General features: G+C 40.2%; 1 protein-coding gene across 16 annotated transcripts in view; it reads left to right on the top strand.

The window, feature by feature from the left end:
• The window catches only part of MED12L (mediator complex subunit 12L), a 336,247-nt gene that overhangs the window by 35,138 nt on the left and 281,119 nt on the right, over window positions 1-19,990 (top strand). For 11 of the 16 annotated variants that reach the window (XM_049629663.1, XM_049629656.1, XM_049629654.1 and 8 more), the window contains 4 exons: window positions 2,119-2,187; window positions 2,791-2,982; window positions 4,384-4,416; window positions 7,894-8,053. In XM_049629663.1, the coding sequence (XP_049485620.1) occupies window positions 2,119-2,187; window positions 2,791-2,982; window positions 4,384-4,416; window positions 7,894-8,053 (454 nt within the window). The remainder of the gene's footprint in view (window positions 1-2,118; window positions 2,188-2,790; window positions 2,983-4,383; window positions 4,417-7,893; window positions 8,054-19,990) is intronic. The other 5 variants (XM_049629661.1, XM_049629655.1, XM_049629653.1 and 2 more) reach the window with 3 other exon arrangements.

The raw sequence follows: 19,990 nt of genomic DNA, 5'->3' as shown, positions 1-19,990 counted from the left end.
TATACTGTAGTCCCTAAACTTTTTTCCATTTTCTTATGAAATGAATTACTTTCAAAATAGCTTTGGGTGGATGGAAACAAGTTTTAAATTAAACTTTATCTCTCCTACCTTGTCTGATGGAGTGCAAATTGGTATAAAGCTTATGGAGGGCAATTTAACAATGCTGATTAAAATTTCAGAATCATACAATCTGAATTCTGGAAATTTATCTGAAATCTGTGGCTGTACATGTGTAAAATGACAAATAGGAAAGATTGTTCATTTTAATGTGATCTGTAATAGAGTTTGGAAAAAACACTCCAAGTGTCCATTAACAGGGGCTTGATTCAATAAAATGTGGTACCCCACACAGTGCATTATTTACAAAAATAAATGAGAAATTCTCCATATATAGATACATGTGGAAGACTTAGATGTGTACTAAAGCACATAAAGAGGTACATACATAAAAAAGAAAAAATAACATACTTGTGTTGGTTCATGTGTATTCACCTGAAGCAACACCGGAAAGACCTATGAAACTAAGCAAAGTGTTTACTTGGAGGTAGGCATTGGGACTTGGGAATGAGGCTATTTGGTTTTTTAGGTTTGGAATAATATGAATATAAAATTAAGTGCACGTTCATTTTGATTTTCTTTTTTGTTCTCTTTTTAGGGAATTTTAACTTAGTTTACAATATGCAGTTCACAGGGTTTAAGATGTAGACATAAGACATATAGTCACCTGTTCCATTGTTATTAAATACATAGTTATAAAACAGATTGCTGACTAGTTTTTAAAAACATTTTTATACATTTGTTTATTATGATTAAATACTCATGCATAATTGCAAGTAAGAGACTTTTTAAATATGAAACAATCTGTGTAAGTAGGTATTTTAAGTTCTTGGTGTGAAGACTAGATATTGATTGAGAAATTTAAAATTAAACAATTTGTTGCTTTTGGTTGCTTGTATCTAGACAACTATAATTGCTACATTTTCACTTTTAATATATTTTCTGTTGCAACATTCTGCAAACATTTACTTAAAACATACCATGAAGTTTTTTGTTAAAAAAAAAGGAAAGCTCAAATTTTTTTTCCAATTCTTCTAAGTTTTTATTACCATATTATATCAAGACACCAAAATAGACTTTTTTTTATTGTTCATAAATCACAAAGATCAAGGAATGGCAATTCACATTAAGAAAAAGCATACCAGCTGGGTGTCTGGGTGGCACAGTGGTTAAGTGTCGGATTCTATGTTGGCTTAGGTTATGATCTCATGGTTGTGGGATCTAGCCCCGAGTGTGGAGCTTACTTAAGATTCTCTCTCTACCACCATCTCCCCCGCCCTTCCTCCTTCCATCCCTCCCTTTACCCATCTCCCCTGCTCTCACACTGTTTCTCTAAAAAAATAAAAATAAAAAAAATTATTTTATTTTTTAGGAGCACAATATATATCCTTTTATTATTTTTTTAAAAAATATAATTTATTGTCAAATTGGTTTCCATACAACACCCAGTGCTCATTCCCAACAACACCCAGGGCACATCCCTCCTCTGTGCCCATCACCCCCTTTCCCCTTAGTTTGTTAGTCCTTAAGAGTCTCTTATGGTTTGCCTCCCTCCCTCTCTGTAATTTTTCTTTTTGCCCTTCCCCTCCCTCGTGGTCTTCTGTAAAGCTTCTCGAGATCCACATATGAGTGTCTTTCTCTGCCTGGCTTATTTCACTTAGCATAACACCCTCTAGTTCCATCCATGTTGCTGCAAATGGCCAGATTTCATTCCATCTCAAAAATAAAAAAATTTTTAAAAAGAAAAAGTGTAGATAAACTTTACTAATTTTTACAACTGTGTTCCAGCCTATAGACTAATTATTGACTCATGAGCCTTAACCAAGGCTGTGACTCTTATTTTGTTTCAGCAGGGTAGGTATTTTATTGTAATCATGGTTACCACTGTCTGCTAACCTTACTAGAGATGTTTACTAGAAATTGTGCTTGTATCTTATTAAAGAACTCCCAGGGAATGAAATATGATTCTTGGAAATTCCGACAAGTCTTAGGTGGATTCACTTGATTTTTAGGTATTCATCCCTTTCCTTCTTGTGCCTTTCTTCTTATGTCCTCTTTTAGTTCGGTTACTACGAAATGCCACAGTCGTTCACAGAAGCTCCCTTTGCTACTTTATTCCATTCAGAGCAGGTAACAGTAGCTTTCTCTTGAAATACTTGTACTCCTGAAATTGGCGGCCCAGTCAAAAATGTTGAATACTTAATTTAATCGAACCTTTTGTAATTTTCCACTTAAACAAATTTTTCTCATCTCGTTTTTAGAAAGCACTGAGTGTAAATACAGAGTTTCCTTTCCAAAAATATATGCTATTAAGATGAAACAAGAAAAAGAATGATTACTGTGTGATTACCAGGCTTTCTGCTTTTGTCTGCAACACCTCTCAGGAAAAATATTCTCTTCCAAATTTGTGTGTAGTATGAAAAAGAAGTACAGCTGAAGATTAAAGCAGAACCCATTGTCTTGAAATTTATTCAGGATGTAATTAATTTCATCTTATCAGAGATTCTCAAAGGCTCTTCTTTTTTCCTTGAACCACTTGTTAATAGTGGAACAAAGGTGCTGTGGGAGTTTTTGCATCATGTTAGTATAAGGAAATCACATTTTAAATTGCCATTTTATTTTCTGACGGCTGTTTGAAGATACTCTTGTAAAACAAAAATAAAATACGAATATACATTACTAACATACTTGTTTATTGTCATCAAACTTTTTCTTTTTTTCTCGTTTCCACAGATTGCAGCTTATTTCAGCAGCATATTAGCTGAGAAACTAAAGCTTAACACTTTCCAGGACACCGGAAAGAAGAAACCACAAGTTAATGCTAAAGATAATTACTGGCTGGTTACTGCTCGATCCCAGAGTGCAATTCATAGTTGGTTCTCTGACTTAGCAGGAAATAAACCACTTGCTATTTTGGCAAAAAAGGTATTAAGTATTTCTAATGTTACTTTAATTGTGGTCTTCTAGAAATCACGATGTTCGAGCTAACGTTCAAGTACATACTTGTTTCCCCCTGTTCCTTCCAAAACCCAAAGCCTCACTGGCAGGTGCTGCACATATGCTCTTTGCCCCTTTGTTGTGATGGCACCTGGTGCCTAGGACGTCTTGACCTAAATGTTCCACACAGGAAGCAATTTATGTGGACTTTAGGTAGACAAGTTTTTAAAATCGAGAACAGACCATAAGAGTTCATTAATTTCCAGTATTTTTTTTTTTCTATTTTCTTAGGCCAGGATGTCCGAAATCTGTTACACAGAAATTCTTGCTTTGATGTTATTTCCTTGTCTTGAAAAGTACCAATCCAAATTCTTTAAGCTGTCTCCTTCCTAATAAGTACAGTAGTGATTCTGTGCGTGCTTGAAAAACTTCTTTGAAAAAATTTTAGAGCAGAATGGACAGGTTTATTTATAGCTTCTACCTTTTTGGGGGACTGGATGTGGAAAGCGAGGGTTCTTTTAAAATCTTTGCCTTTGATCATTTTTCCTCAAGCGGGAAATAATACAGATTCAACAGTCTCATCCTATCAAATCCTATCAAATGTCCAAATCCTATCAAATGTCTTGAAATTTAGAGGAGAGCTCTACCCTACCTCTTAGTCTTGATCTCTGGCTTCTGGCACACCTTCCAAGTAACCCATGTGTCTTCCTCAACTTGCCTGAAACCCTTTAGTCTTAGGGGTGTCTATTTTCTGTCCTTGATAGTGAGTTTTCATTACCTGGTGTGGCGCAGGCCTGGTTTAGAGAAGAGCTGCTTTTTGTATTTGCTTGCTTATTTTCTAAAGCAACTCTTTGAAAATAGTGCCTATCGCTACCATTGGCTTTCTTTTGCCCTCGTGCCTCCGTAGTGTTGTGTTGCCTTTCACGTATTTTCGTGATTCAGAGCAACTGAAATCCTTGAAAAGCACAGCAGTCCACATAATCGCCCCTTGCTACTCAGGTTATGCCTGTCTCATCACCGGCTGAACCGTGTAGCATTTCTTGTCCAGTAGTGAACATTTACCATGTGGGTACTCTATGACCTGTAAATTGGATCTGAAGGCCCCCTAAGTCAAAGGCCAGCCTTTGTGATGGCTTTCTACCAATAGTTCATACCCTCCGTGTTGGGTCGTACCTTCAATTTCCATGTAGCCAGCCTGATATCTTTCTTTTTAGGTTTTCCTTTTTAAATACGTTTTTAGAATCCCTTTTTTTGGACATTTCCTGAAAGCAAATAATGGTGAGGAATTGATGCCCTTGCTTGAGGGGTGTAGGTAGTGGTTTCTCATCTTTGAGGAGGGAGATGAATTACAGTGCAGTGTATTAGCCAGTGTTCTTCTCTCTTTATTAGGAGCTGCCTCTGGCCAAGTCAGGTGTTCCTCAGGTAAGCCCTGACATTAATTCTTTGTGAAGATAAACTTGTTGTCTTTATAAAACCATTAACTATGCCTTCAAGTATTCATTTCTTGGGCATTTGAGGAGCCCCTCCCTATTCCTCCCTTCCTGAGCATTTCATCCTCTTAAAAAGGCAAAAGCTCTTTCAGAACCGGGTGAAAGATTTCATTCTTTACATGTTCTTCATAGTAGAAAGTTCAAATACTTCTTTAATTTCTGGTATTTATTTCTGAGATGATTTAATGCAGAAGACCTTAATTTTCCTGCTAAGATCTTGGGTCCTCTTCCAGCTGTGTTCTCGAGTTCAAAATAGTTTCCTATATGGGATCAATCAAGTTTCTGAACCTAGTTTTCTGTTATGGTACAACTCCACAGATCTCCCATGTATTCAGCCACAGAGAGGTAAAAAAATGGCCTATAAAGGGACTTTTAACTCCACCATGGTCATAGTTAGATTTGGAAAAAGAGACCTATGGCCTCTAGGGATATCCTTCTGGCTCTTAAACAGTTCACTAGGTATGGCTTCTTCACTTCAGGTGACATTGATTACTGTGGTCTATGTAATTTCCATTTGCCTCCACCTCTGCTTAGTGAACAGAGGGTGTTGACAGTGACCTTTATCTAAGGGGAAAGGCAATACACAGTGGTACAGCCTTTCCGTGGATGAAAAACCATCACATGCTAGGTGTCTTAGTTTTCTGTTAGTACTTAGATGCAGCTCTAGCTTGATTTAGAAATGAAACAGCTGCCCAGTATTTGCCTAGGTTCAGCTACAAGTTGTAGTCAGATGGTTTCTTTGCTGAAAATGGAATCCATGCCTGTGAGGAAGTCAATCACTGTAAACATAATTTCCTTCCTGAGTTGGCCCAAACTATGAATTTGACAAAGCCATCAATATGTGTCTTCTTCCTTAATTAAATAACCTTCACATACATTCTTCTGAATTTTAATTCCTTTTATTTGAGCTAACCATTTCTTACAGGGTTCTGCCAGTAGGGGCACTGAACTGGAGGTATGCCCTGGCTTGTTCATGTTGAAGACCTGTGACTTAGCTTTGTTTGCTATTTCATCTGAACATTTAACGTGTTCAAATTTTTATTTTCCTTCTGTCAGTTATTCAAAGGAAATCCTTTAGGCATCTGTAAAAGATGCTATTAGTAATGTTTCTTTGGGGATGGTACATTCACTTTTTTGCATTTGCCTAATTTTTAGACCTTGATCTTGTAATTTTTTGGTACATCTGACTGAGAGGCAACTTGGCCTTGGAGACTAAAATTTAACTCTCTCAGACTATATGTTCCAATGAAAGGCAGCAGCTCAGGTCTTGCGTGGAGTGTATAAGCCTGTGCTTTTCTTGTCCTTGGCTTAAACAGTAGTCTGTAAACCCATAGTCTTGTGCTCCATGAACAACATGTCTTATAAATGAAATTTTCAGGAAATTTTCATGTTAAAGCATGTCACTGTGGTCTGCAGAGAAGGAAGCCTTCCAGCTTTGGCTTATAAGACTTTCATCTTCCTTTTAGGTATGTTTGCGCAGTGTAGCTGCCTCTGGCATGGGGGTTATGTTTAAAGTCAGCACCCAGGGCTGGAACTGTCCATGATCAAAAGTCTGTTAAATTGCCCATCACATACAGTATATGGGCAGCTGCATCTCAGTGTCCAACCAGGTGTTTCTTTGGTAAGAACCAGGTGTAACAGCTTGTTTTAAAGGGCTGTGTACAAAAAAATACTTCCCTTTTAATCGTAGGCTCACACTTTGTATCAAGTGTGTGAACACTCAAATTTGTAACATATGAGTGATAGAAAATATCCACTGTCTAAAGGAGGATTTGACTAAGAGAAAAATGCCATGCTGTCAGAATCAGCTGGTTTGAAGTCTTGGTTTCCAACATACAATCAAGCGAGACTTTGGGGCATAGAAACCAGGGCTCTTGATATCTGTGGTTGTAGTGTCCAAGGCCCTCTTAGGAGAGGGTCAGGTCCATGGCTTGAAAATACTTTGGCTGGCATGGAGAAACCTTTGGAACTGGCAACAAAATAAAAACCATTCCAGTTTTGATACATGTCATTCTTCTACCTTACCCTTCTTTTGTTTTCTTTTTTTTAGAGACAGAGACAGAGTGTGAGTGGGGGAGGGGCACAGAAAGAGGGAAACACAGAATCTAAAGCAGGCTCTAGGCTCAGAGCTGTTTACACAGAGCCCAACACGGGGCTCGAACTCAAGAACCATGAGATCCTGACATGAGCCGAAGTCAGTTGCTTAACTGACTGAGCCACTCAGGCGCCCCTTTACCCTTCTTTAAAAAAAAAAAAAAAAAAAAAAAAGTCGTTTATTTATTTTGAGAGAGAGAGCGAGCATATTGAGTGAATGAGGGAGGGGCAGAGAGAGAGGGAGAGAGAGAATGCCAAGTAGGCTCTGCACTGTCAGCACAGAGCCCAACTCGGGGCTTGCACTGACAAACTGTGAGATTATGACCTGAGCTGATGTTAAGAGTCAGACTTAAACTGACTGAGCCACCCAGATGCCCCTTTTTTTACTTTACCCTTCTAACCACCCTGTGAGGTAGTCAGGGTTAGATTGGTGTCACATTCATAAATGAAGAGCCCGGGAGTGATGAGTTTAACTATACTGGCTGGGGGGCCCGTAATGGAGTACAGTGTTCTCTGTTCACTGTTGTACTCTATATTCATAAGTTGAATAGATTATATATAGATGACTGGGCTGTTCCGAGAACGTGTAGGAGGAATTCTAGAAGAGTGGGTTAACTTCTCAAACATGCAGGTGGTACATTGGGATAGTAATTTGCTAAGTAGTATACCTTCGTGGTCTGGAGGAAATAATAAACTGCCTCCAGTGCCTGCTTTCAGCCGGTGAATTAATTACCCAGCTATTTCTAGTTCAGTGTTCATTAGGGAGATTCACTGATCCATCATTTTCGCCTCTACTTTAAATTTTGGGCTAAAGGCACTTTAGAAGCTTTCTGGAAATAGTTATTGTGAAATGATACAACCAGAAAGCTTTATAAAAAAAAATTGTTCTTTGATGAAATGTAGAATGGGGACAGGTTTTCATTTGATCCGTACCTTCCAATTTTGAGATAAACTCCTTGGAGGACTGTCAGGAAATTATTTTCCCTATTTGGTTGATATGATGAGTAGTTTCCTGCATCTGAGACTCTGAAAGTAAAGTTTTTTTTTTTTTTAAATAAATAAGAAAGCACAACTGATGAAACTGTTGTCAATGTGCTGAACAGACTTTTGATTCTTTTTTCTTAATGAAAATTGGCTTTTTTGTTTTGTTTTGTTTGGTTTGGTTTTTAAGCAGAATGTACTGTTTGAAAAGCCATCAAGAATATACTTTGTTAAAGGTAGCAGGCATTTAGTGTCTTTGTTTTGCTTTCCCTTTCTTTAGGTTGGTGTCATGAGGAAAATATGAGAGTTTTATAAATATATTATTTCTTTTTAGGTTCCAATCCTTAGTAAAAAAGAAGATGTTTTTGCATATTTAGCTAAATATTCAGTGCCAATGGTTCGAGCCACGTGGCTGATCAAGATGACGTGTGCCTATTATTCTGCTATTTCTGAAGCTAAAATTAAGAAACGTCAGGCTACTGATCCTAATTTGGGTAAGTGAGAGGTATGCTACATTTTACATTTCGTCTTTGATTCTACAAGTAATTGTCTCCATGCTCTGTCCATGGCCCAGCGAGGTGAGTACCGAGAAGGAAGGTCCATGGGGAGGTTGAAAATCGCTCACAGCACAGAGGTGGATCCTCGTTCACCCAGGCCCAGAAAGCATCCTGGTTCCATCAGCAAATCATGTCGCTGTTACCTCCAAAATCTGTCCTGCATCTAGACACTTTTCTCCAGCACAGCTACTGGAACGCTGGTTTGTGCCACCGTCATCCCTTGGCTGGATACAGGGGCAGCCTCCGAACTGGGCTCCCGCCTTTCCTTTTGCTCCTTACACTGCAGTCTCCGCCACACTAATCACCAAGCCTGAATCACATCATATCACGTCCCTACTTAGAATTTTGTGATAGTTTCTCACTACAATGAGGATCAAGATCCAGGTTCTCTCCTGTGGCCACCGAGGCCATCTATACCTTGCTCCCTCTTTCTACGATGTTCTGGCCACATGGTCTTCCTTCTGCCCCTCTGACCTGCCACGCCCCCTTCCTTTCTCAGGGTGAACGCATTTCCTCTTGTTTGTACTTGGGTTGCTCTTCCCTCTGGTATTCCCACCTCTCCTCTTCTTGGAGCCTTTGGTTCTAGTGCCATTTCCTCAGGACGTTTTCTCTGGCTACCTAGCTAAATAGCGTTCCCCTTTCTCCCCTTCCATCCGATTATATTCTCAGTTATTCTTGTTTTATTCACAGCATGTCTCACTATCTGAAATTATCTTTAAAAATTCTGTCTCTCTCATGCGCCCCCCCCCCCCCCCCCCCCCCCCCCCCCTCGCCACATGCACTGGCCCGTGAATACGGTAGGTATTGTTGAAAGAACTAAAGGTAAACTGTTTGGTCAGTTTTCATTCTTGATGACTAGACAGTGACTCCTGAGGTGGTGCTAAACATGCTTAATAAAAGATTTGATTTTGCATTAGAAATGTGCACGGAAAATTACATGTAAAGATGTCCACATAAAGATCAGGTTTACAAATAATTCCTTATGAAATGGAAACATGCGTGTTTTATAAAGGGAGACCCCAGCTACAAAGCTCTGAGGAGCAGGGTCAGGAAGTGGAAATGTCCTCAGATGCAGGCAGGATCCTAAATAAGTGTGTGAGGGTGTGAGGTGGTTGGGACTGGTCGGGGGCCCTGGTGAACTAGTCACTGGAGCCCACTCTAAAAGCATGAAAAGTTAAAACAAGACAGAAAACATGGCTAGATTCCATGGCTTCCACCTTTGAGTTCAGGTGTGCTAAAGCCAAGAAGCACAAGTCAGCTGTACTTAAAACAACACTGTATTGTGCGTGTATTTAAATATTCAAGGGAAAAAGAATGGGAGGAAACAATCCTCAGAGTTAACAGTGACTATCTCTGAGTGTTGTTTTGGTAGCAGTCTTAACTCCATACTTCTAAACGTTTTCATCTTTGACTTACTATTTTTTGGGGGGAAACAAAAGAAATGTCCCTTTTAGAAATTGCCAAAGCTATACATTCTCATTACAATATTTGCCAATGGTGCCAAAGTAGAACCAATAAATGTTTAAGTTTCTTTTCTCCCTTCTTCATATTTTCCTACTTTTTTTTGAGAGAGAGAGAGAGCGAGCATGTGTGCGTAATTGAGCAAGAGGCAGAGAGAGAGAATTGGGGCTTACCGGGGTCTTGTGTTTTACCTGAAGCGGGGCTCGAGGTTACCCAATGTGGGATTCCAACTCACTCACGAGCTGTGAGATCATGACCTGAGCTGAAGTCAGATGCTTAATGATGTCTGCATAGCCTGTTTCCTCCCTGTGCTACATGTTAGCTCAGATGGCACTTCCTAAGAGAGGCCTTCTCAGATCGCTCCAGTCAAAAGGTCATTTCTCTGTTACTCTGTCATCATCTCCTGCTTTATTTTTCTTCATAGCTGTTAATACCACCTCATGTTATATTTTAAATTAATTTATGTATTAAAATTTTTTTTAATGTTTATTTTTGAGAGAGAGAGAGAGAGACAGAGACAATGTGCGAGTGGCGGAGGGGCAGAGAGAGGAGACACAGAATCCGAAGCAGGCTCCAGGCTCTGGGCTATCAGCACAGAGCCTGATGCAGGGCACCAAACCCTGAACCAGGAGATCATGACCTGAGCCAAAGTTGGACACTTTAACCACCTGAGCCATCCAGGTGCCCCTAAATTAATTTATTGATTTCTTATGTCCACTCGTTCAGCTATAATGTTTCTCCACGAGAAACTTTGTCTCATTTGTTCAGTACTGAATCTCCTAGAAGAGTACCTGGCATACAGAAGGTGCTCAGTAAGTAAGATAAATAAATGAATTATCAGGCCTAAAGCGTGTGTGTGTGTGTGTGTGTGTGTGTGTGTGTGTGTGTTTGTGTTTGTGTATTTGTTCCAACTCCTAATCCTTGAAACTTGTAGCATCACCAGCTATAATGGAGAGACCATTCCTCCTTTCCTTAGATTCTTTTCATGGCTTTTTGTAACTGGTTCTGTCAGTGGTTTCCTTGATCAGTTTAATCTGATTTTAACACTCATAGAAAGGATAAAGGAATCATGCAGGAATGCATCTGCCCAATGAAATATAAAACAGTTTTAGGACAAATAAAAGTCTGATAGACCGTCATCATTTGCAGAGAATGTGTAGTTAGAATTTTTAGGGATCTCAGATAGGAATGTATCGCCACAACCATATGATTTCTGCTACCAAATGGAAGGAAGCCTAGTTCCCTTTTGTAGCTAAGAGCATCAGAGACTTCTTGCATTCATTACTTTAACCATTAATTTCCTTATTAGTGTAAGCAGTTGGTTTTTTGGAGAGGGGGCAGTTATTTTCTACTCCCTGCCCCCCCCCCCTCCCCGGAGCTAAAATTTCTATTATTTCCACGACAGATGGTTGACTAGGTTCACTCGCTAGCTGCGTTTTCTCTTTTGTAAGCCACATAACACACGATTCTGGTTTTTGACTCTGTCTATTGAGTATTACAGTTGATGTGTTTTTATGATCATTCATGTGTGTTTATACGTGAAATGTCAAATCCATGAAGATCAAGTGCCTACTCTAACATTTTTCGTGGTAGGATATATAAAAACTTTGACCTAAAAAAATGCTTAAAGCTACAAATGAGAATATTTTAAAAAATGCATGCATTTCAGGAGTTGACCCCTAAACTCTGAGGTCTAGTGTCTTGGAAGGAGCTTTGGGCTTTGCTCATCCCAGATATGCCACCAAGTGACTGGTTGCTTACAGCAAAATCCTTAGTCTGTCCAGACAACAGTCTTCTCAGCTTGGATCCAGTCTAATCCATGTTACCTCTAATTTCATGTCTTTTTCATTTTCTCTTAATCCAGAGCCTTCAGCCTTTCTTTTTCTTGATAGTTTTAGAGAGGATAGACCAGCTCTCTTGTAAAATGTCCCTTGATTTTCATTTGTCCAGTTCCTTGTGATTAGATTCAGATTATGTACTCTTGGTAGGAATACCATGGAAGCAATGCTGTGAGCCTCTCAGTACATCATACTACATTGTCCCAGTGCTGGCGGTGATCACTGACTTTGGTCTTTTGGGTAAGGTGGTGCCTCCCAGATTTCTTCACTACATGGTTGCTGTTTTAACCTTTGTAGTTAATAGGTTATTTATTTATTTATTAATGTTTATTTATTTTTGAGAGAGAGAGAGAGTGTATGTGAGCAGAGGAGGGGGAGGGACAGAGAGAGAGGGAGACGCAGAATCTGAAGCAGGCTCCAGGCTCTGAGCTGTCAGCACAGAGCCCGATGCAGGGCTTGAATCCATGAACCATCAGGTCATGACCTGAGCTGAAGGCAGGCACTTAACCAGCTGAGCCACCCAGGCGCCCCCCAATAGGTAATTTAACTGTGTAGATACCTAATTCATTTTTCTGTGTTCTTGTATGTGTTTTAAAATGCGAATGTTGGGGCGCCCGGGTGGCTCAGTCTGTTAAGCGGCCGACTTCGGCTCAGGTCACGATCTTGCGGTCCGTGAGTTCGAGCCCCGCGTCAGGCTCTGGGCTGATGGCTCAGAGCCTGGAGCCTGCTTCGGATTCTGTGTCTCCCTCTCTCTGACCCTCCCCCGTTCATGCTCTGTCTCTCTCTGTCTCAAAAATAAATAAACGTTAAAAAAAAAAATTAAAATGCGAATGTTCCGTACCATTTTTATTATATGCAGAGAGCAGATTTCAGTGGTTTCAATGATCTGATCTTAGTTTACTATCACCCCATTACACCTGATATGTCTCACTCTCTGCTTTGTCTTCAGCACTTTCTTCAGCTTCTTTAAAGCACATTAGAGAGTGCATTTGGAAGCATTTGGCTGTGTGGACCTAGCCATAATGTAGCAAGTTTCACACTCCAAGCAAGCTCTACAGCCAAGCAACTGCACACATATATATGTGTTGAACTGGATTAAATTGCATACACTTCAGAAGATTAACTTGCAGTAATAGGTTCTGTGTTCTGGCTTTGACAGTGAAAAGAATCATTCAGCACATTTGGGGCAAGATTGACTATCAAGTGTCACCTTTTTCTGGCATTGGTTTTATGACTTTTGTTGTCTTGATGATTGTTCTTACAATCTGTAAAGTGTCTTCAGCAGAAATGGCCTTTATTCCTTTGTAATAGAAACATATGTTTTATTTTCAGTTCCCACATTCAGTGTTGGAACAGAGCTATAAAGCACTGCTGTTTGATTTTATTGAAGAGAGTTTTTCCTAAAGTTAAGTGGGCTAACAGCAACAAGGGAGCAGGCCCCATTGTGTAAATTCTTTAAATGTAGCAACACAGAGATTGTCACTATCATTATGCAAAGAGTTACCGATCTAAAATGTGGATTAAATGGGTTGCTGTCCTAGAGAGCTTGCAGCAGGCAAAAACATACCCAGTATGGTGTGTACCTAAAAGTGAGCGGGGCCTTGGGTTTCTGGGTGAGGTTTCACATGCAATTTCTTTCTTTCTGTTTTTTTTTTTTTTATATATATTTAAAAATTTTTGTTTTATGTTTATTTCTTTTTGAGAGACAGCGTGAGCAGGGGAGGGGCAGAGACACACACACACACACACACACACACACACACACACACACACACAAACACACACACACACACAGAATCTGAAGCAAGCTCCAGGCTCTGATCTGTCGGCACAGAGCCCGATGCGGGGCTTGAACTCACGAACCATGAGATCATGACCTGAGCTGAAGTTGAATGTTTAACTGTCTGAGCCACCCATGTGCCCCTCACATGTAATTTCAAGGCAGGTAAAGAACTATTTGACTTGGGCAAATCTTAACATCAGGGCAGAGATTTTAAAATAGAGGTGAAATTAGGGAAGTTTAGAGGAGGAGATTATAATTTTCAGTCCTTATGAGAGCTAAAAAATAAGATGTTACAGGTGGACAGATATTTAGAAAATGTTATCACAATAGGTGAGTGTTACAGATTCATGGGAACAAACACCAGACATGATGCAAAGTTGGTTTCAGAAATTTTTTTAGGGTTGAATGTTTTGTTTTTAAGATGAGAATGTTTAGTTGTCTTAAGTGTTTGACCTCACCGGAGGGAAGCATTTAAGATGGGCTAGCTAATATTTAAAAATAAGTAAAACGTACAGTTACATAATTAAGGAAAGTCTTTGAACAGATTAGGAAATACTACTTTATAGTAACGTGAAATTTGTACCTTTATTTGTAGGAATTTTCCCTCTGAGGAGTCCTGTTGTTGCTGAGCCAACTAATTGTAACCGTTGAATTTACTACCTTGTTTGCTCTCACTGTAGTAGTTAGCATCTCTTGAGCAATTATGGAATGTGCCTCGCTGCGGTAAGCTGGAGCATGGCACTTCTTGCAGTCTTAGATCAGGTCAGCTTGTGTCGTGTGCTGTGAAAATGATCTGTTACTTGAAGGAGCTTTTCAGCCTTGGGCATACCTCATCCCTTTGCTGTTGGAACCTGTTGCCGTGTTTCCTGTTGGCTCGTGTGAGAATAGCCTGTCCCTCACCACATCTACCAGGATTACTGTGGTGTGCTGTGATACCACATTCCCTACTTGCTAGGTTCTGTTCCATGGGTTTTCTGATGTATTCAGATGATCTGTGAGAGACAGAGTTTATTCCCATTTCTCAGATGAGGATACGGATGTGTAGACAGGTGCACAAAGCCCCTCAGCGTGCTGTGTCCACACTGGGTTCTGACGCTTGTGCTGGACACTGCTGGTCAGTGGGGTCAGGGAGAGTGTAGTCGCTGCTCTGGAGGTGTTCCCACTTGGGGGTAGGGCATATTCTCCAAACAATCCAAGTATCAGAAAAGGAAGGAAGCGCTCACAGTGAAATGAATAAAATGTGCAGGGAGTCCCAAGGAACTTGGAAAGCTCAGGGAGATCCACAGGAGAAGTGAAGTTTGAAAGAGGAGGTATTTCGACAGAACTGGGGGGATGTTGTGCAGGGAAGACCACTCTGGCAGAAGGATGGCGTCTGCAGAGAAAGAGGGTCATCAAATAGTTGGACTTGAGCAACTGCCGGGATTTTTTTCATCTCGTGTGTTAGTTGCCAGCGGGGTGGTGATAAAAGGCTGTGAGGAGCCTTGTGTGCTAAGGGTCCGTGAGTACTCTATGGGGGATGGTGGGCGGCCAGGGAAGGGCTTCTGGGTACTACTGTTGTTAGAACACTCTCCCTAAGTTTCTTGTCTGTAACGTGGGGATAGTTATAATTGGCAGTACCTTTTAGGGATGAAATGAGTCAGTGCTTCTAAAGAGTTGAGAACAGTTGCTGGCACATAGTAAATGGCCACGCAAGTGTCCACTATTGCTGGTTGCTACAGTTGCTAGCCAGCATTTATTCCATCCTGACTAGCTGGTATTTATTATCTTGTGCTGGGAAGTTCACAGACACTATAGGCAGTCATAACCAGCTTGCATTGTAGGTTCTGTTATCCCATCTTGCACAGGAGGGACCTGAGCATCAGAAGTTATGTCACTTGCTGGCACAGAGGCAGCTGGACTCACTAGGGGTTTGCTCTTTCCTCCCTGCTGTGACGTGGTGGTTGCTAGGGGGAAGTCCGCATTGTGGGCCCCGTGAAGACAAGACGCATCTCTGGGCAGGCAGGTGCTGGCAGGGAACAGGCTGTGGGGTTTCAGGGCTGTGAGCAGCATCTGAGGAGTCAGAACCCTTATTCTCATGGGCACCATGGGGTCCAGGCAGAGCATAGCAAAGTCCAGCGTGCTGTGGAAACTCGAGAAAGATGGAATTGTTTGCAAGAGGAACAGCTCTAATACCGACTAAGAATTGTTGGGTGTTCGGTATGGTGAAAAGTGACAAGATGTATCATGGACCTCAAGCCTTTTTGGGGGGTGTGTGGGGGGGGAACAGAGAGATTAGAAGAAGCTTAAAATGCATGCTTCGTGGTTAAACTCCCCAGGGAGCTGCTCTGTTTACCTCCGGTTGTTTCCTCTGTACCCCTGAGGTTTTGCTGGGTTGGGCATCTGTACTGGATGAGAGACTTTTCCTGGTTGACTATACTCTTGGAACCACTATTCTTATCGCCCCAAAATACAGGGAAGGAATAGCTACCCTTCTTGCACAGTGGTTAATTAATTTGTGACATATTCACTGAGCCATTTGGACTGCAGAAATAAACCCCGCTAAACACATAATTGACAGCCTGGTTTCTTATCTAAGCCAACCAGCTTACTTTCAGTTCGGGTACTTGAAGACATTCCAATACTAACTTTTTTGATTCTAGGGACAAGCTCTTAGTTTCAAGTCAAGATTGCCACCGCATTTTCAGTGTCCTCGTATCTCATTGTCCTAAAAGATCTCTGCTTTCATTACTTTGGGAATAACTCTGAAGATTGTACAGAAGTGCTTGTATAACTGTATTTATTTTATTTTATTTAAAAAAAAATTTTTTTAACGTTTATTTATTTTTGAGACAGAGACACAGCATGAACGGGGGAGGGGCAGAGAGAGACGGAGACACAGAATCAGAAGCAGGCTCCAGGCTCTGAGCCATCAGCCCAGAGCCTGACGCGGGGCTCGAACTCGTGGACCGCGAGATCGTGACCTGAGCTGAAGTCAGACGCTCAACCGACTGAGCCACCCAGGCGCCCCTGTATAACTGTATTTAAATTCATGCCGTATTTGGGCCTGAAAATAGGTTTTAACTGGTGGCATAGCTCTTGGCTACCTGGATAAAAAATTCTGCAATAGAGGCATTGGGGTAAGACTTTGGCACCTGTAACTCTCCCGTTCCCCAACAATCTTTTATCTAAAAGTTTTAGCATCTATTGGTGAACCAGGCACCAAGTCATTATTTTATTAGGAATGGCTAGATGTTGGCATTCTTCTGTGAAAACAAGCTTTCTCTTACCAACTGTGATAAATTGTAATTCTTTATAAAAAAGTCAGTAAATACTAAATTCCTTTCCTTTGATTATCAGTTTTGCTGAGTAGAATTGCTCTAATGACATGTTTAGTGGTGGTAAATGTGTTTCTTTCTTTCTTTTTCCTATTTAAAAAAATTATCTTTGGTCATTGTGATGGGCTCATGGATTTCTATTCACCCAGTATTTTACAACCAGTTACACTCTTCCTCATTTTAGTGTTCAGATTGTCCAAAAGTTGGCCAGCGGAAGATGTTTCAAGCTCTTTTGTATCCTTTCTGACATGACACCTTTTTGTCTCAGAGCACGTCTTTGCTTTTTGGCACAGAAAGTGTCTCAGGCTCATCTTGTACTTTTCCTGCCTCAGGTCTGTAGTCAGTCATTGCTCAAAGGAATCCTACTTCTTTCTAGTGGGAACAGTATTTAGAAAGCAAGACCCCAATGCTGATGGTGCTCACTGCTACTAGGTTGTATGGCATCTAGGCTTAGTCAGTGGGTGGATGGAGACCTGCCTCCCTGCGTGTGTTGTGTGTACTTACTAGAGTTTGTATTCTCATTTCCAGTTTATCTTTAACATTTTCATTTAACATTAAGTATTTTCTTTATTCTTCATTTTATGTTTACTTTAAAAAGTTCTAATCAAATTTAATATGCTGCAGTGTAACTCTGCATTACTCATCATTGCTCTATGCAAACATTTTCCAAAGTAAAATGTTACGGTCCTTTTCACGGTAGAATGCAGGTGGGTGATAGTGGTGGTCATGATGGTGGGTGTGTGTGTGTGTGTGTGTGTGTGATCATTAAATTTTTGATGAAATCAAAGGTAATATCTGCCCATGATTCCTTTTGAATTTCTTAGCAAAATGCACCAAAAGGACTTCTATTTCACTCGAATAAGGGGGGGGGGGGCTTAAGAAAAAGGTTTATTAAGTTTTTATACACTGAGGTAGATGCTGTGGAGAATTTTAACCAAGTGCCGGCCTTTAAGGGCTGTCATTTTTGGTGGAGAGAAAATGGCTTTCTCAAACAGAGCAATCGGCAGTTCATAATTACCTCTAATCATAGAGGAAATGATGGGAGATGAAAAATTAGGGAAGGCTTTCTGAAGGAGTGAAATACGAGCTGGGCCTTAAGGAAGTCTAGTCTTCGAAGTAAAAATTAGGAAAGTTTTGTTTTGTTTTAGTTTTTTATTGTATCTTGAAAAGTATTTCTTGGTCTTAGATAATTATCACCCTTCCTGGCAAGCTGGGAGCCAATGAGTTAGGTTTAGAGTTCTGGGTACTGTATTTGCTTGGTCTTTACTGCTGTCATTTCTTCTGGTTTGCTGTTTTGGGGGAATTACCTAGTCTTGAATTTATTGTTAGAAACTTTGGATGGCAATGGGTTCATGTTTTCTAGTCAATTTTATTGTTGACTCCTGCTTGAAATGATTAATCGTCTTGTGTGATAAAATGCTAATCAGAATCCCAATCTAATTAATAGTGTAGTTCTTTGCTCTCCATGGCTATTGGTACATGTGTGCACATTTACACTTGGAATGTATTATACAACAAAAGTATTTGTTACAAGTTTTTGTAGTTTACAGACTGATATTCTGTTTTTGCATTTGGGGCACTCCTCACAAAATCCTTCTCAGGTAGCGGGTATCTCCAATTTACAAATTATGGTAAGAAAATCCAGGGAAAGTGGGAAAACCGGGAATTCCATCCTGGTCTTGCTTGCTTTACAGAATTTCCAAGCTGGTCACACCAACTGAAGGATGAATGTGGAGCTGGAGTGAGGGTGGTGTGGGGTGAGCTGTGAGGTGAGCCTTGTGAAGAAGGCTCGGTGTTCAATGAGTTTTTATTTGTTGTGCATCTTGCAGATCCATTGCTTCAACTCTAATGAATTTCAAGAAAAAAAAAAAAAAAACAAAACCAAATGGCTTCTTGTGTGAGATGAAAACAAATTTTTTAATAGCTAATATATATCCATTGTATAAAACACAGTATTCAAAGAGGGTGGTGAAGTCTCACTGTACTGTTGATCCGTACATGGTCTCCCAGACCCCTCTTCACATGCTTCGGAAGCAATTGTTACCAGTCTGGTTGTTTGTGTATCTTCCGAGATGTGTTTGCATGTATATCTTTAATGTATGTTCTTAAGAACATTGGTGCTTGTTCCATACTGAGCATATAGTGGCCCTGTTCTTTTAAAGGGCCCCAGGCTACTAACTTTAATAACTTAGGAAAGCTGTTTGTGTTTTGCAGTCTGCCCTGGAATGTTAATTCCATGATGAATAGAGAGTTTTTTTTTTTTTTAAAGACATACTTTAAGTTTCAGAGTCCTTTTCAGATGAAGTATATATTAATCTTTCAAATGAAATTCCTGGAATGAAGTGGCTCTAAAGTTCATTTCAACTTGCCATTATTTTGGAGTCAGGGGTACCTAGAATATATTGACAGGATAGAAAACACATTAAGGGTCAAATTACCAGTTGGAGTGTCTTCGTGAGAGTAGCACAGCTAAAGTGAATAGATTTAGCTAGCTATTTATTAATTAATTACATAATTTATTGTCAAGTTAGCTAACATACAGTGTATACAGTGTGCTCTTGGCTTTAGGAGTAGATTCCCGTGATTCATCACTTACATACAACACCCAGTGCTCATCCCAAGTGCCCTTCTCAGTGTCCATCACCCATTTTCCCCACACTCCCTCACTCCACCCCATCAACCCTCAGTTCTCTATATGTAAGAGTCCCTTATGGTTTGCCTCCCACTCGGTTTGTAACTTTTTTTTTCTTTCCCTTTCCTTCATGGTCTTCTGTTAAGTTTCTCAACTTCCACATATGAGTGAGAACATATGATCTCTGTCTTTCTCTGACTGACTTATTTCATTTAGCATAATATCCTCCAGTTCTATCCATATTGTCACAAATGGCAAATTTCATTCTTTTTCATTGCTGAGTAATAGTCCGTTGTATATATACCACGTCTTCTTTATCCGTTCAGTTGATGGACATTTGGGCTCTTTCCATAATTTGGCTATTGTTGAAAGCACTGCCCTAAACATGGGGGTACATGTGCCCCTATGAATCAGCACTTCTGCATCCTTTGGATAAATTCCTAGTAGTGCTATTGCTGGGTCGTATGGTAGTTCTATTTTTAGTTTCTTGAGGAACCTCCATACTGTTCTCCAAAATGCACCAGTTTGCATTGCCACCAACAGTGCAAGAGGGTTCCCCTTTCTCCCCATCCTTGCCAACATTTGTTGTTTTTGAGTTGTTGATTTTTGGACAAAAGTGAATAGATTTAATTAAATGAATATGTCATGCATCATTCTTGGGCTCCAGGAAAAAAAACAAAAGGCCAGGTAAGTTCTGGAGGAGAAGATAATGGGGATGGGTCTGCTTCTGCTTGGTCTGTACAGTGTGTAAGCAATTTTGTGTTTTAGGGCTTTTTAGTCTAGAGTTGCTTTATGTAGGTTTTGGCAATATGTTGTCTATAGTATTTTTTTAAAATGTTTATTTTT

The sequence above is a fragment of the Panthera uncia genome, chromosome C2 (assembly GCF_023721935.1).
Source record: "Panthera uncia isolate 11264 chromosome C2, Puncia_PCG_1.0, whole genome shotgun sequence".
Taxonomy (NCBI): domain Eukaryota; kingdom Metazoa; phylum Chordata; class Mammalia; order Carnivora; family Felidae; genus Panthera; species Panthera uncia.
The sequence above is the reverse complement of the archived record's forward strand: the minus strand, read 5'-3'. Positions and strand labels throughout refer to the sequence as shown.